General features: G+C 39.1%; 1 protein-coding gene across 5 annotated transcripts in view; it reads left to right on the forward strand.

The window, feature by feature from the left end:
- Nucleotides 1-12,556, forward strand: part of Tbc1d32 (TBC1 domain family member 32) — a 241,396-nt gene extending 228,840 nt beyond the window's left edge. For 4 of the 5 annotated variants that reach the window (XM_045159402.1, XM_004651239.2, XM_045159398.1 and 1 more), the window contains one exon: nt 11,364-12,556. In XM_045159402.1, coding sequence (XP_045015337.1) covers nt 11,364-11,483 — 120 coding nt within the window. In that variant the 3' untranslated portion in view covers nt 11,484-12,556. The remainder of the gene's footprint in view (nt 1-11,363) is intronic. The other variant, XM_045159401.1, reaches the window with a different exon arrangement.
- The last annotated feature ends 4,024 nt before the right edge of the window (nt 12,557-16,580 follow it).

Here is a 16,580-nt window from a genome sequence, read left to right on the forward strand (position 1 = left end):
ACATAGGTGGCCGGAAAATTGAACCCAGACCATCAGGTTTTGCAAGCAAGTGTCTAACCACTGAGCAATTCCTAGCCCCTGCTTTGTGGTTCTTATTGATTTGTTTTTCATAATAATCTTGTACATACAACAAACATATGGGCTGGATAATAGTTAAGTGCACTGTTTCCATGCTGTTGTGACTACTAAGATCTGAACTTGGAGCGTTATGCTAGTTATGTTCAAGTGGAGTCCTTGGACTTGGAGTGTCTAATTTTAATTTTATGTATTTATTTTCCTGCTCTTTGGATGTCAAGGATTCCTTTGATTCCCCCCCTTTTTTTGAGGTAGCATTTCACTATAGCACACATTGACCTAGAACTCACTCTATAGCCCCAGATTGGCCTCCTTCTTCCTCAGCCTCCTGAATACAGAGATTATAGACATGAGCCATCATATTCAACATACATATTTTGTCTGTGACAACTACTGAAAGTCTATGGCCATCATAATTATAATGAGAAAAATACCCACCAAATTAAGTATTCCAAAATGTCTCAACTAGCTAGAAAATCTAAACTATTTTATTCTTCAAAAAGAAATTTTAGGGCTGGAGAGATGGCTTAGCGGTTTAAACACTTGCCTGTGAAGCCTAAGGACCCTGGTTTGAGGCTCGTTTACCCAGGACCCATGTTAGCCGGATGCACAAGGGGGCGCATGCGTTTGGAGTTTGTTTGCATTGGCTGAAGGCCCTGGCGCACCCATTCTTTCTCTATCTGCCTCTTTCTCTCTCTCAAATAAATAAATAAAAATGAACAAAAAAAATTAAAAAAAAAAAAAAAAGAAATTTTGTTAGGGGACTTTTTATCTGCAACTGATTTGTCACATACACATAAGCTTAGTGGAAATTTCCCCTGGTGGTGGGTAGTTCTTGTAGAAGCCTATGTGCCCTGGTGGACTGGCTTGTTTGCTGCATTCCTCTTTCAAATGCTCCAGGCTGGCAGGGATTGGTGGTGTTCCTTTGCAAATTCATCTTGGAGACAAGCTTCACTGAAATGCAGGCTAGGAAAAGACTGCCTTCCAGGGAAAATCCAGCTGTGAAGGCACAGAATACTTAATTAAAATGCCTCAACTAAATCCTGCATGTTATGAAAAATTAATGTGTAATTATGAAGAAATCAGATGAATTTCAACCCAATCACTAAATTGTAGAGAAGGATTTTTTTTTTTTTTTTTTTTGGTACTTTTGGCAGCTGCTGTTATCAGAAGGTAGTGATGGGGTAAAAAAATGGAAACTAGGCTGAGAAAGTATGATGGAATTTTTAAACTTAGTAGTTTATTTAAAGACAAAAGTATATGTAGCATTAAAATAATTCATCTTGGCCAATAAATGCAGCATGTCACCTGGTAGATATGTTTTGAAGAGATGTATTCTACATTTTCCGTATGTCACTTGAATCTGCCAAGTCCAGTTCTAGCTTTGTCATTTGTCCTATAATTCTGGGCCTTTTTTAAAAAAATTAATTTTTAAATTAAGTTGAAACTTTATATGGATATATCATGTGTTGGTACCAGTATTTCCCACCTCCATGCACCCACTCCCCTAAGGGTCCTCCTTAATGGGATTGCTGATATTCACCATGGGGTTGTGGGCTATGAGTTGTGAGAGCAGCAGTTAGTCATTCTGTGGGGAGCAATGCCTCTTGCTATTCCCTCCCACACTGTGGCTCTTAATTCTTTCCAACCCCTCTTATACAAACTTCCCTGAGCCTTGATGGGTATGCTTTAAGTCTGCTTTAATGCTGAACTCCTGAGCAACTTCTGGATTTCTGTTTGTGTGTTTTGAGTATCCTCAGTGTCTGTTTCCATCATCCTGGCTCAGGTTGTCAGGCTTGCCATGGAAGCAACACTCTTGTTCATCAAACCACTTCCTCTGTATTGTCACCTGGGCCCTAGTTGCTTTGCTAGGGGTGGTTCACCTGTGGACATGGAGTCAGATATCCTTGTCCTGTTGATAGATTTCGGTTGACCTCAGTTTTCATTACTTTCTGAAAAAGAAAAACAAGTTCTCCAAGGGAGAATGGGATCAAGACAGGTTAAAGAGTATAAGCATTGTTAATTTATAGAGATTTTGATGGGTGTAACCTTACTTTTGGCCAAAGACTAGTGGGAGCTTCTCATTTGAGTCCATAATCTTGTTCTCCATAGGATTCTGACTTGGTTCCCAGTTCCAGCTATGGGTTCCTTTCCACTGATCAATCATCCAATCAGGAATCCATTGGTTACCCACCTAGGCTAGGTGCCACTATTGCACAGGTGTGTACATCTTGTCAGAATGGTTACTTGTACATAGCAGGGTCCCCTGCTTGCGCACATTGTTTTCCATTTTTACCCAGCAGCTCATGTCACAGTTTTCAGCACTATATGGGCTAATTATCTGGAAGCTGCCTTCCCTCCAGATTCAGCTAGATCTCAGTGTTCTGCATCAGCAGTATGTGTGTCTTCAGCAATAGGATCTTATCTTTCCCTGCACGTGGATAATCAAGTGTATTGACAGAAGTTTGTCTTTTTTCAGAAACCTGGTAGGTCTCTCTAGTCAACAGCACAACATGGGCTTTAACCTGTTTCTGGTAGTGGGAGTTACAAACATGGCCAAATACTTTAGGGTTAGGCTTCATCCCACTCTCTCCAGGGCCCTTCGTACCAAACAATCCATCTATGCTCTGACTGAGGGTTATATCTTTTAGTCTTCTATCCAGGAGGAAGGTTTCTATGGTATCAATTAATTTTGGATTTGGTTTTCTGTATATCTCCCCCTGCCCCACCTCCTAATGCCCTCCCCCCAAACACTTCTATCCCTCTTACCTGAACCTCAAGTTGCTTATCAGGTATGCCAGAAATTCAAGATATTCCAGTTTAGGAACCACAGATGAAGGAGAATGTGCAGCAGTTATCTTTGTGTGCTTGTGTGAATTCACTTAGTATGATCTGTACCAAGTCAGTCCATTTTCCTACAAAATTCGTTATGTCATTTTTCCTTACTGCTAGGTAGAATTCCATTGAGTAGATGTACCACATCTTCATTATCCATTTATCAAACAATGGACATCTGGGTTGATTCAGGGTCTTAGAACTTGTGAATTGAACAGCTATAAACATGATTAAGCAAATATCTCTGCAGTGAAGAGTATAGATACCCAGTAGAGGAATGGCTGGGTCAGTTGGTAGCTCTATTTTCCTCTTTTTTGGATATCGTCATATTGATTTCCATAGTGGCTGTACAAGTTTTCATTCCCACCAGCAGTGAATGAAGATTCCTCTTTCCCCACATCTTCAACAACATTTACTGTCCTTTGATATTTTTAATGATTTTTTTAATTGCCATCCTTTTGGAGTAAGGTAGAATCTCATTGTTGTTTTAATTTTCATTTCCCTGATGGTAAAGGAGGTTGAACATTTTCTTAAGTGAGTATTAACCATTTGTTTTTCTTCCCTTATTGAGTTTTCTACCCAAGTTTCTAAGTGTATTTTTTGATTTTTTTTTTTTTGCAATTTATTGAGTTCTTTATAGATTGTGGATATTAGTCTTCTGTCAGTGGTATAGCTGGTAAGGATTTTGGTGTGTAGTCTGTGTGCTCTATTGTGGTGGTTTGATTCAGGTATCCCTCATAAACTTAGGTATTCTCAATGTTAGTCTCCCCAGCTGAATGGCAGTTGGAAATTAAAGCCTCCTGGAGGCAGAGTATTGTTGCAGGTGGGTTTCTGGGTATTATAGCCAGTTTCCCCATGCCAGTGTTTGACACACTCTTTTATTCCTGTTGTCCACCTTACTTTGGCCAAGGGATGATACCCACCTGCTCATGCCATTGATTTCCTCTGTCATCATGGAGCTTCCCCTTGAGTCCGTAATAAACCCTTCTTTTTTCCCAAAAGCTGTTCTTCGTTAGATGATTTCTGCCAGCAGTGCAAACATGACTGCAACATCTATGATATTTGTGTGTGTACAAGAGCTTTTTAGCTTCATGAGATCCTACTGGTTGAGTGACTGTTTAGTTTCCTGTGCTACTGGTGTATTGTTCAATCAGTTTTTCCCCACTCCTATATTGTGGAGAGTTCCCCTTATTTTTTCATCCAGTACTTTAAGAGTTCCAGGTTTTATATGGAGGTCTTTAATCCATTTGGAGGTTATTTTTGTGCATGGTGAGAGTAGTACATTGAGTTTCTATGTGTGATTATCCAATTTGTTCAGCACCATTTGTTGAAGGTTCTGTCTTTTCTCCAGTAAATGTTGTTGGCTCCATTGTCAAAGATCAAGTAGCTATAGTTATTTGAACTAAAAGCTGGGTATTCAATTCTGTGTCATTGGTCTATATGTCTGTTTTCATGCCAGTCCATGCTGGTTTTGTTACTTTGGCTTTGTATTATAGTTTTAGATCAGGTATGGTGATAACCTCCCGAGGTGTTTCTTTTCTGAGGACACTTTTGGATATCCAGGGCATTGGCCATTCAGTATGAATTTCGAGATCATTTTTTCTATCTCTGTGAAGAATGATACTGGGAACCAATGTGGGGTCCTGTCAACTCCTAAGTATATCTACCCCAATTATACATTTTGTCCTGGGGTCATAACCACAAGGTGAGTTCAGGGACTCATTGGACCCACTTTCATTGTAACATGTGCCAAAACTCCATTGATAACATGACCTTAGTAAGTACCTGCTATAACTGGAGGGCCACAATACTGTTTGGGGTCTCCTGGGATCAATGTTAATTCAGAGCTACTATCCAGTAAGCCCCAAAAGGTCTGATTATTTCCTTTTTCCCAATGTACAGGTACCCTAGCAAAAGGCTATAGGTCCCTCTGAGGATAGGACTAAGCTTATTATTGAAACTTTTGGGGATGGGGGGGGTCCTTCCTCAAAGGAACCCAGCCACCCCTTCAATCAAGGGTCTCGGGATGTATAAACTGGCTCAAGTCAAAGTGGCCTTTTGCTCCTTTGCTCTGGAACTTTTCTGCTTATACAGATCAAGCAGGAACTTAGTAGCTTCTTACCTATTTCACTTCTGGAAGCATCATGATGAATCAGCCAGTAGCAAAAGTCCACATGAGTCATAACTCTATGAGCATTGTTTTGCCAATGTTGTCCATTATGGTAAACACACTCACCTCACTGCCACTTGGCCCTTGTTACCCCAAGACCCAATTAAACCCATGGTATCAAAGTCATCTAATGCAGCAACTGCTGCTCCCACTGTGAGGTATTCTTTACATATTATGGCAACTACTGGCAACTTGAAGTACACCAGGGCTCCCTTCACAAAAATCTGTTTCTTATAGTCTTAGTGATGGGCACATCTTGTAGATGCTCCCATTGTGGGGGCATATCCACTCTAGCGTTCCAAGATCTCTGAGCCTGTTAATCCCTTCATCAACCTTAAGCCAAGGGACATCAAGCAGCTAGGAGCTCATTGGTAGTAGGCCATTTTTGGACCCATGCTTCAGCCAATCAACCAGTTAAATAAATTCTTGGCACCTCTTCCAAATGCATGAGCTGCAGTGTTAAATCTAAAATTTCTACTTAGTAGGCCCACTTCAATAAATTCAACCTGATCTAATCTTATGTTCCTTCCTCCATCATCCCACACCATTAAAATAAATTCCCACACATATTCCCCATGCTTCTGCCTGTACAAGTTAGAAAGCTCCTGAAGTTCTTTAGGAGTATACCTCACCTCCTCTTGAGACATGCTATTGCTAGCTCACCTTTAGGGACATGCCTAGCCTTCTGCCTGGATATAGGCCTAGAGGCAAAGATGGGTGGGCCTTGAGGAGTGTCAGCACCTCCTGCAGAGAGGGTCATTGATCTTCCTCCCACAAAGAAGGATTAATTCCTCCAGGCAAGGGTAGAGAGGGCAAGCCTTCAGGGGGTGGCAGTGGGGTTGCAACTGCTGCTAAGTAAGGGGAGGCCACATTCTCATGCAAAACAGCTTCTTTAGAATCTGACAGTTCAATGTCCCTAGATTCTTCAGAGTCTTCCCACTTATCCCCATCCCAAGTCATAGGATCCCACTGTTTTTCCAATCAGTGCCCCCACTTTAACTTCTGATAGCCTGCCACTTTAACTTCTGATAGCCTGTAAGGCTGGGATTTGAGTTTATATTGCAAGTTAGCCAATATTACAATGGGCTTGGGTTTGGTTTTCTGCAATTTGATCCCTGTTCTGGCTAGAGAGGAGACTCGTCCTTCAGGATACCCTTAGAAACCTTCAGATCATGTATGTGGATCTTAAGCTTGGAATTTTTTTTTTTTTTCTGAGCTTCTGCATTTCTCTCAATAGTTTATCCAGAGATGCTAGAAGTAACCATATAGCATTATCATTCATCTTACTTTTCCACAAATATTCCAAAGTTTTAGATATAGAGTCACTAAATTCCTTGATCTTCACAAGATATGACTCAGGATCACCCAATTATCTATCACACAGAGTTCTTTAAATAGATCCTACCATGAATTATTAGTGCTGTCCTTATTACCAGTAAAAGCTCTCTCCTTATTACCTATAGAGCCTTTAGTGGCATTGAAGTTGGAGAGCCAACTTCAGATAGCACTAAGCCCACTAGGGAAATTTATAATTCTGTTTCTCAAGAATCACTCCTGGTACCACAATCTGTATTAGTCAGGGTTCTCTAGAGGAACAAAACAGATTGTATTAAAAAGGAATTCATTGGATTATCTTAGAGCAGTCTAATAATAGCAGTTTGCAGGCCTGAGAATCAAGGAACCCAGTACCTGCTCAGTCCTCAAAGCTGGATGCCTTAGGAGTCCCAGTCTGGCACTGAAGGCTTGGAGGCTTCCTGGAGAGAGGCACTCTTCAGTCCAAGATGGTCTTCAGTCCACACTGGAAAGCAGCAAACAGCACCAGCAGCCAGGTGGGAGGAGGGGATACTTTTCCTTCCCAGAGCTTCCTTCGATAAAGCCCCCCCCCCACACACAGGAGGAGCCACCCACCCTGGGGGAAGGGCACACCCTGGGGGAAGGATACCTCCTTTAGTCAATTCTCCCTAGAAGCAACCTCAGAGACACACTTAGGGGTAATGTCTATGGATTCCTAAACAGATGAAGTTGACACAAACCTAACCATCATGCCTACCAAGAGTAAAGAGAAGAAGGCAAAACACGTTTCTCTCACTAGGGAATGGTAGATGAGTATGGGTGATATGCTCAACATACATCATGTATTTGTATGAAAATATCTGTAACATAGTAGCATGTACAATGAATTTACATAATGAAATTTTGACAAATTTAGAAATTAGTTTAATAATGTTAAGTTTGTTTTTAATTATACCCTTGTAAATTTTTTGCATTTTGTATTTACATGTTCAAAAGCCCCTAAAGGTTCTTAAATTATTTATTTTACAAAGGTACTCTGAAAGGTCAAACAGAACTAAAGCATTAAAGAAGTTGCTAGTCCATCCTTTCTCACTCTGTAGACCCCTCACCAGAGATTCCCTTTGGACTCTTCCTATTCTGGCATTTTCAGGCCTCTGCTTGAATATCATGCATATATTGCTGTCTTTTGAGTCCCTCATTTTGAACCTTCTCAGTTGTCTTTTGTTTTACATGAAGTAAATATTTAGTTTTTTAATCCTACCACTCTCTTTCTGCATTCTCCTAGTGTATTTATAATTTGTGGTTAAATTAAAATGCAATGTTTATATGTTTTTTTTTTTTTTTTCAAAGTAGGGTCTCACTCTAACTCAGGCTGACCTGGAATTCACAATGTTGTCTTAGGGCTGCCTCGAACTCATGATGATCCTCCTACCTCTACCTCCTAAGTGCTGGGATTAAAGGTTATTATATGATTTTTATAGAAAAGTAATTTTTAATTTTGATAATTCAGCATTTAAAACCAGAATAAATGACAGCAAATCATTGAAATCCAAATCAACTGAATATCAGTTAGATACAAATATGAAAGACAGTGTGCCCTAAACTTCCTAACCCAAATTAAAATATTCTAGTGTAACCTACTAACATACTTTCTTGAACAAATATTTCACTTTAAATATAAAACTGGATAGTGTTACCACATTTAACATGCTTGGCTATTTATAGATTATATGAATTCCGATATTCTTAAATCTCTTCATGAAACTGTAGTAAAACAATTTTCTGAGGAAATTGTTTGCTATAACTTTAATGATATGCTGGAAGTCAGAGTGGTCATAATTATGAGTAAAGTTATCCACTAAAAAGGACCATTAGAGAGTATTTAGGATAAGATAAAAAGTATTCTGCTTTGAAGACTAAAAGTGAAATTCAGGTGTTTTAATTCTTTGTTTTTGTTTTTCAAGGTAGGGTCTCACTGTAGCCCAGGCTGACCTGGAATTCACTATGTAGTCTCAGATTTGCCTTGAACTCACAGCAATCCTCCTACCTCTCTCCCATTGCTGGGATTAAAGGCATGTGCCACTACACCCATCTCATTTTAAATTATTCAGCATTAATGTTGCCTAAAATATTTAAATTCTGAGATATATCATTTTTAAATTTCATTTTTGAATGCATATTTATATTTTTCTCTTGTGAAATGAGCAATTAAGGGGTTCATGTGCCATTTTTATGGGTTTCTCTTTGTGTAATTAGAATATTTTCTTTTAACTTTTAAAAGTATGTCTAAAGGTTTGGGTAAATTTCTCAGTGAATAAAGCACTCAAGCCAGAGTTCATGAGTTCAGTTCCCCAGATCTCACATAAAAAGCCAGAAGTCATGGTGGGCTTCTGTAATCCCAGTACTGTGACAGCCACGTAGGAAGCAGACATAGGCACGTTCCTTAAAAACTCATGGTAAACACACTGAAGAAAAGAGCAAAAGAAAATTAGAGGGAAGTCCTGCCTCAAATGCAGTGGAAAAGCAAAGAACAGACTGAAAGTTTTCCTAAGAGCACCACACACATGCCATGTACATGTGTGTGCACACACACACACAAACACACACACACACACACCACTAATGATAATAGTTTTAATATAAAATTTTAATGCCTAAAATGGGAGCCATTTTAAACAAACTATTTTAAGGAAGAAATACATTTAAGCCAAGTAGCAGCTATGGGTTCCATAGGTAGTTGTATGTTTAAATTCAAGCAGAATGTTTTGTACATGTTAAAGAGATCTTGTTTATTCTTTTGCCAGGAAAGTGTTGTTACGACTTTTTTGATTGAAAATTGTGACTATGGGACCTAGCCTTGGGTATTCTCTGTTAGAGCAAAACATCCCAGCTTAGCTGTGCATTAGTAGAGGTAATCAAAAATAAGTCACATGTAATTCGAAGGACATGGATAAATTCCTATGAATTCTATGATCACAACAATAGCTGTTGAAAGTGGATTCTAGATCAGAAAGAGTGTCTTACTTTATCCTGTATTTTTTCATATTTTATTTATTTTTATTTTATTTGAAAGCAAAAGCAGAGAAAGACAGAAGAGAGACCAAGAGTGAGAGAGAAAATAGGCATGCCAGGACCTCTAGCCACTGCAAATATACTCCAGATGCATGCACCACTTTTTGCATGTGGCTCTACACGGGTACTGAGAAAATCAAACTCAGGTCATTAGGCTTTGCAGGCAAGCCCCCTTAACTGTTGAGCAATCTCTCTGGCCCACTTTACCCTGTTTTTATCCCCTAAAGAACAAATGTTTTAAGTAGAGATTGCAATGATTTTTTAACCTCTGAGCTATTTCCCAGCCCAGTTTCTTTGTCTTGATTGGTTGATTTTTTTTTTTTTTCTTTTGAGGTAGGATTTTGCTCTAACCCTGGTTGACTTGGCATTTACTGTGTAGTCTCAGGGTGGCTTCTAACTCATGATGATCCTCTTGACTTCTGCCTCCTAAGTTCTGGTATTAAGGAATCTCACTATAAAGCCTGTGTTAGCATTGAATCTGCAATCTTTCTGCCTCAGCATATGAAGTGCCCAGATCTCAGGCATGTGGCATCATGCCTAATGGAGTATCATCCCTTTGGTTCAGTTCCAGGAGACATAATGTGTGCCTCAGCTCATAACATTGTAGCACATAACCTTGTCTCATTCTCTTTTGTTTCGAGTTCAGAATTGATATACTTCTGTATAGTAACAGAATCAGTACCCTTCCATTTAGTAATAGAATGTAGGAAAAAGCAATTGAAAATGGAAGAAACAAGGTCAGTTATTGGATAGTTAAATGTAGAGCTCATGTTTACATTTGGAGGTATTATTCCGAGTATAGCAGGACAATGTTCTTTATGTATAAGCATCACTTTGTCCTTTCAGCTTCTGTCAGCCTGGTTGATCTGTAATAATTTATTAGGCTATCTCAAACTTTTCCTCAGAAAGCATATATTTTAGGTGATATGTGGAAAATGATAATGATCTTCAAAATTATCTTTTGGGTAATGTTTCCTAAGTACCCCACGTTGTTGCTTCTCTTCTGTGAACGATTGCCTCTCACAGAGTTCCTTGTACATGAGAGTACTGCATGTTACTCTTTTGGATTGCTACTGTTTTATGTTAATATTTCTTTTTGCCTTTAAACTATAAACTCCATGTCATTTTTATAACTTCAGAAACTACTAAAATAATTATACTGGGTTGAAGATGACTCTTGCAATATTTTTGATACACACACACACACATACACACACACACACACACACAGTATTTATTTATATGCAAGAAGAGAGAGGAGAGAGAGATTGGGTACACCAGGGACTCGAGCCCTTGCAAACAATTTCTCCAGATGACTGCACCACTTTGTGCATCTGGCTTTATGTGGGTACTGGGGGATTGAACCCAGATTGTTAGGCATTGAAGACAACATGCCTTAACCTCTGAGCCATTTCTCCAGCTCCATGTTCCTTACCCTAGAGTTCAATTGGGGCACTAGCCATTAAATTCCAAATTAGTATAGACATGCATAGTACCAGTACTATGGATTGAGAATTATTGGAAGTTTTATGAACAATAGCTGCACACAGATATATATACCGTGTAGTATTTCACCATCCTTTTGTAGATAAAGTTTAAAGTTTTTACTAATTATAAATTTTAACTATAGAAACATATGTTAAAGTCAGATGATTTCACTACCTAAGAGCTCATTGTTTTGTTAGGTGTAAAATATTTTTGTGTTTGAAAAGATCCTACTTTCATGAAAACCCGATTCGTTCCTGACAGATGTACACATAGATCACCAACTAAAAAGCAATTATATATTTGCAAGTCACATAAATCCCCCACCATCATAGGATGACAATAAATGATACATCAGCTATTTTTAAGGTACTGATTTAGAACTATGTGTCTTTCCCCAGCTAAATGAGCTTTTCTCCATATGTTCTGACAGGAGGAAGCACTGTGTGGGTTTCGCGTGAGCAACTACTATGACTACATGGAAGTTTTGGAGCAAAACTACCGACCAATACTGCTGAGAGACATGCATGGCATCAGAGCACAGAGCACATAAAAGACGAGAGGCACAGCTTAATTCTGTTTATTTGTTTTTTAAAGGAAGCAAGGAGGCCTGACTGTTTTCTGTCTGTATCTATAACATATGCTTTGTGAATATATGCATTGTAAATCAATACTAAGAGGTTTTAAATATAATATATTCATGTTGGTCTTAACTCCATTTATGACATGAAGTTAATTCATGGTTCTTACAGTTTTGAGGTCAGACATAGGTTTTAGTGTGTATTTACATTTGGCTTAACTCAAATAAATTAAACACATTAATCTAAGACCTGAAAGTGTGAATCTACTGGGGGATAACCTAGAGGAAAGATTTTTAGGATCCAGGCATAGGCAATAACTTTGAATATGACTCCAAATCATAGAAATAAAAGAAATAATTAACAAATGTACTTCATCAAGTTAAAAAGCTTCTGCACCCCCTCCCCAATGAAGAAAAGAGCTCACAGAGTGGGGAAAAACGTTTAGCAAGTATTCATGTGTGAGAAGAGTAGTATCTTGATATACATAGAAAGCAACAAAAGTGAAGAACATAGCCCACAGGGTGGGGGGATAATCTTTGCCATATGTTAGATTAACATCTAGATGAACATAGAAAGCAAAAGACTGAAAATCACACCCCATAAAGTTGGGGAAACTTCTCTACCAAAGCATTCCTATGTGAAAGATGTAATATCTTAAATGTAGAGTGCAAAAACATGAAGAACAATGAAAAAGCAAAAAGTCCAGTTGACACAGGGCAATGTTAATGAAATGGATTGCAGTGGTGATGGACAAATGGACCATAAACTCATGAAAAAAGGTCCTCACATTAAACCTCAGACACATTACATCAAAATTATGTTGAGATTCCTCTTGGCTTAATGATTATCAACAAAAAAAAAAAATAAGTAAGATGTTTGTATGTGTGGAAGAAACTTAAAAACTGTTGGTGATAATGTAAACAAGTCCAGCCACTATTGAAAATCAATATGGAGCTTCCTCAAAAAAACTAAAAATAGTTCTGTCATATAATCCCATCTATTTCACTTCAGGATATATACCCAAAAAATAAAAGTCAGCTTGTGAGATTTGAGTGGTGATGCATAACTTTATTCCCAACATTTGGAGGCAGAGGTCGGAGGATCACTGTGAGTTCAGGGCCACCCTGAGGTTACATAATGAATTTCAGGTCAACCTAGGATAGAGCAAGATCCATCCTAAAAAAAAAAAAAAAAAAAAAAGTCGCCATAGAGATTCCTGCATGCCCATGTTTATTGTAGCAGTATTGACAATAGCCAGACTATTGAATAAGTTCAGATACACATAGATGGTGAAATGACAAAAATAAGATATATCCACAATGATGTTTTATTCAGCCATAATGAAAAGTTATGTCTTTTGCAGGGAAATGAATCTGGAGAGCATTGCATTAAGTGATGTAAGCCACTCTAATAATGACAAGTATCTTGTCTTCCTTCATATATGGGAGCTGAGGTGGGGAGGGTAGGTGATGGGAGCATGGGACACAAAACTGAAAGATGAACCAGGAATGTGAAAGGTAGAGAGGAAATAAAGTAGTGGAGATAATGAATGAATGAGCAAAATACATTATATGCACATGTGGGAATGTCATAGTGAAATCGCCTCTTAAAATTACAATATAATAATTAAAAATTAAAAAGGTCCAACCTATACCATCTTATTTCTCTACAGAGTGATTAAAATACATTTAAACTAAATTTGGGGGCTGGAGAGATGGCTTAGCGGTTAAGTGCTTGCCTGTGAAGCCTAAGGACCCCGGTTCAAGGCTCGGTTCCCCAAGACCCACGTTAGCAGATGCACAAGGGGGCGCACACGTCTGGAGTTCGTTTACAGTGGCTGGAGACCCTGGCGCACCCATTCTCTCTCTCTCTCTGCCTCTTTCTCTCTCTCTCTCTGTTGCACACAAATAAGTAAATAAAACAAAAAAGTTTTAAAATAAATTTGGAATAAGGAAGCAATATCATAAACAACTTTCTAGAGAGAACATAGAGATAAGGAAAAGTCAGCTATTTTTCTCTCTTATTTGTGTCTCTACATATGAAAGAAAACAGAAATCACAATTGCTTCTTTTACATGTGGAGGAACAAATGATATTTATCATGTCAAGTGGCAGGAAAACAGTTGTCCTCAAACAAATGTTTCTCTGGGAGATGGTTTTGATACCTATATCAATTCATAATGTTTCATTTGAAATACAGCATTTTCATGGGTCATTTAAAAGAAAGATTGGTTCTTTCATGCTGATAAGCATGGTTAATGATTGATTTGATTTGAGCTGAACTGGAAAGTATTCAGGAGAGTAGATTTCTAAATTATTTTAAGTGGCTAACACTTTCCTATTTAAACAGAAGTCGCTATGCCAGTAAGACTAATCTAATATGTGAGTCTTTTCTTATAACTGTCACATTGCTATATGAAGGATGATACCCAAATGTTTTACATTATTAATTTTAATCCAATTTCAAGGGCCTTTTTATTTTTTTACTCATAATAGTCACTTTGCTTACCATCATAAAATCATTTTGAACATTTTTTTAAAGGAAAGCCAGTCATGATGGCACACACCTTTAAATGTTTTATTTTTATTTGTTTATTTGAGAGAGAGAAAGAGGCAGAGAGTGGGGGAGAGAGAGAATGACTACGACAGGGCATCTAGCCACTTCAAATGAATTGTAGATGCATGTACCACCTTGTGCATCTGGCTACATGGGTTCTGGAGAATCGAACCTGGGTCCTTTGGCTTCACATGCAAGCACCTTAACTACTAAGCCATCTCTCCAGCCCCATAAATCATTTTGAATTGAATATATTGCTTTTTTTCCCCTTTTCTCCCCAAACTAGGCCATCTGTAAACTTGTTTTTCTTTACAGCACATAAAAGGTGCTGGGTCTTTACAGTTTCAAATATGTGATGTTTAAGTGTTTGCTCTATCAGCCCCCCTATTGCAGTGAGGTTTGCATTTCTGGTAGAAATCATCCAACCAAGAGCAGCTTGTGGGGGAAAAAAAAGAAGTTTATTTTGGCTTACAGGCTCAAGGAGGCAGATCCATGATGGCAGGGAAAATGTTGGCATAAGCAGAGGGTGGGCATCATCCCCTGGCCAACATAAAGTTGACCATAGCAATAGGAGATAGTGTTAAACACTGGCATGGGGAAATGGGCTATAACACCCTTAAGCCTGCCCCCAGCAATACACTCCCTCCAGAAAGCATTAATTCCCAAATCTCCATCATCTGGGAACCTAGCATTCAGAACACCTAAGTTTATGGGCAACACCTGAATCAAACCACCACATTCCACCACTGGCCCCCATAAACTGATATCCATACATGATATAAAATGCAATGCATTCAGTCCAACTTTAAAAGTCCCCATAGTTTTTATCAATTCCAATGATATTCATACATCCCCATAATCCAAGGCCTTTTAACTGAGTCATAATGCCAAAAAAATCCCCCCAAAACCCATAATGGCACAGAATAAACATTCACACTGCAAAAGATGGCATTGGGCATAGCAAAGAAATAATCAACACAAGATTTAAAACAACCAGTGCAAATATCAAACTCTGTAGCTCCAAGTCTAACTACTATAACCAGAGACAAATCTCCAAGTATAGTAATTCTAACCAACAACAAGTCTCTGGAGTTCCAATTCCTCCCCTCCAGCTAGGTTACTCACAGTCCCGGAAAACTTCATCGGGCTGGCAGTTCTCTGTAGCAGCCATCTCATGATCCCAGCATCTCCACTGGGTCTCCACTGTAATCCATGGTTCATCCTCAGGGCTCCATATGGTCTCCATGCAGTCATTCAGGAAACCTGCTTTACACTGCCCATGGCCATTTCCAAAACACAAGACCATGTTGCAAACTCAATGACCATCTCTTTCCTGCATTTCTTATAGTCCATAATACCAGGTATGGTGCCAATTTGTTAATCTAGCGGAAGTAAACCAGACTTTGAAGAACAGGACACTCCTTGAGCACTGAGGTTCCTTCAAAGAGTCTACATTCTTCCTGTTGTTCCAGTGCAGGTCAGCTGGCCCAATCTCACAGATTATAATCTCTCAATTGCAGCTGAATGGAAAGCAGTTCACCCAAAGATTTTTCTCTCTGTGCCATATTCCTCTGCTCCCACCAGTTCATTTCTATGCAAAGTAGCCCTGCACAGCTTCTTGGGACCCAGGCATAACAGCAAGCTTCCCACACAAACTGCTAGCCCAGTCCAGACAAAGCTCTTTCTCACCCTCATAAGTCAAAACTCATGGTCCATAGTCCTTACTTCATTGAGACCTTTCAACCCTTCCACATTCCTCTTGAATATCAGCTCCATAAGGCCAAAGTCACACAGTCAGGTGTCTAGCAGCAATCCCACTCCTCAGTACCACTTTACTGCTGCAGTCAGGCTTGCATTGCTGGTAGAAATCACACAACCACGAGCAGCTTGTGGGAAAAAAGAGGTTTATTTTGGCTTACAGGCTCAAGGAGGAAGCTCCATAATGGGAAAATAGTGACATGAGTAGAGGGTGGACATCACCACCTGGCCTACATAAGGTGGACCATAGCAACAGGAGAGTGTGCCAAATACTTGCATGGAGAAACTGGCTATAACGTCCTTAAGCTCACTCCCAACAGTACACTCCCTCCAGGAGGTGTTAATTCCCAAATCTCCATCAGCTGGGAACATAGCATTCATAACAACTAAGTTTATAGGGGCAAGAGAATCAAACCACCACACTCCGCAAATCAGGTTTCATACCATAAGTGCCAACAATAGCTTTTCAATAATCGTGTTTATCAAGGACAACATGATGTTGAGAAAAGTAAACCAAGCAAGTTCAAATTATATTCTTCACTTTGGTTCCAGCTGGTATGAGTTCAGCAGAGAGTACTAGATGACTAAGAACACCATGCTTTGTCTGTTCAAGCTTCCACGAGACCTGTAACTCATGCTCAGGGTTCCATTTCTCATCTGTTTCCGAGTTAGCACAACAAAATGGGCAACATTCTATGTAAGAGCTCTTTCACTTTATATCATTGACAATTTTGGCTGGAAACTGAGGCAAGATC

Source organism: Jaculus jaculus, chromosome 9, assembly GCF_020740685.1.
Source record: "Jaculus jaculus isolate mJacJac1 chromosome 9, mJacJac1.mat.Y.cur, whole genome shotgun sequence".
NCBI lineage: Eukaryota > Metazoa > Chordata > Mammalia > Rodentia > Dipodidae > Jaculus > Jaculus jaculus.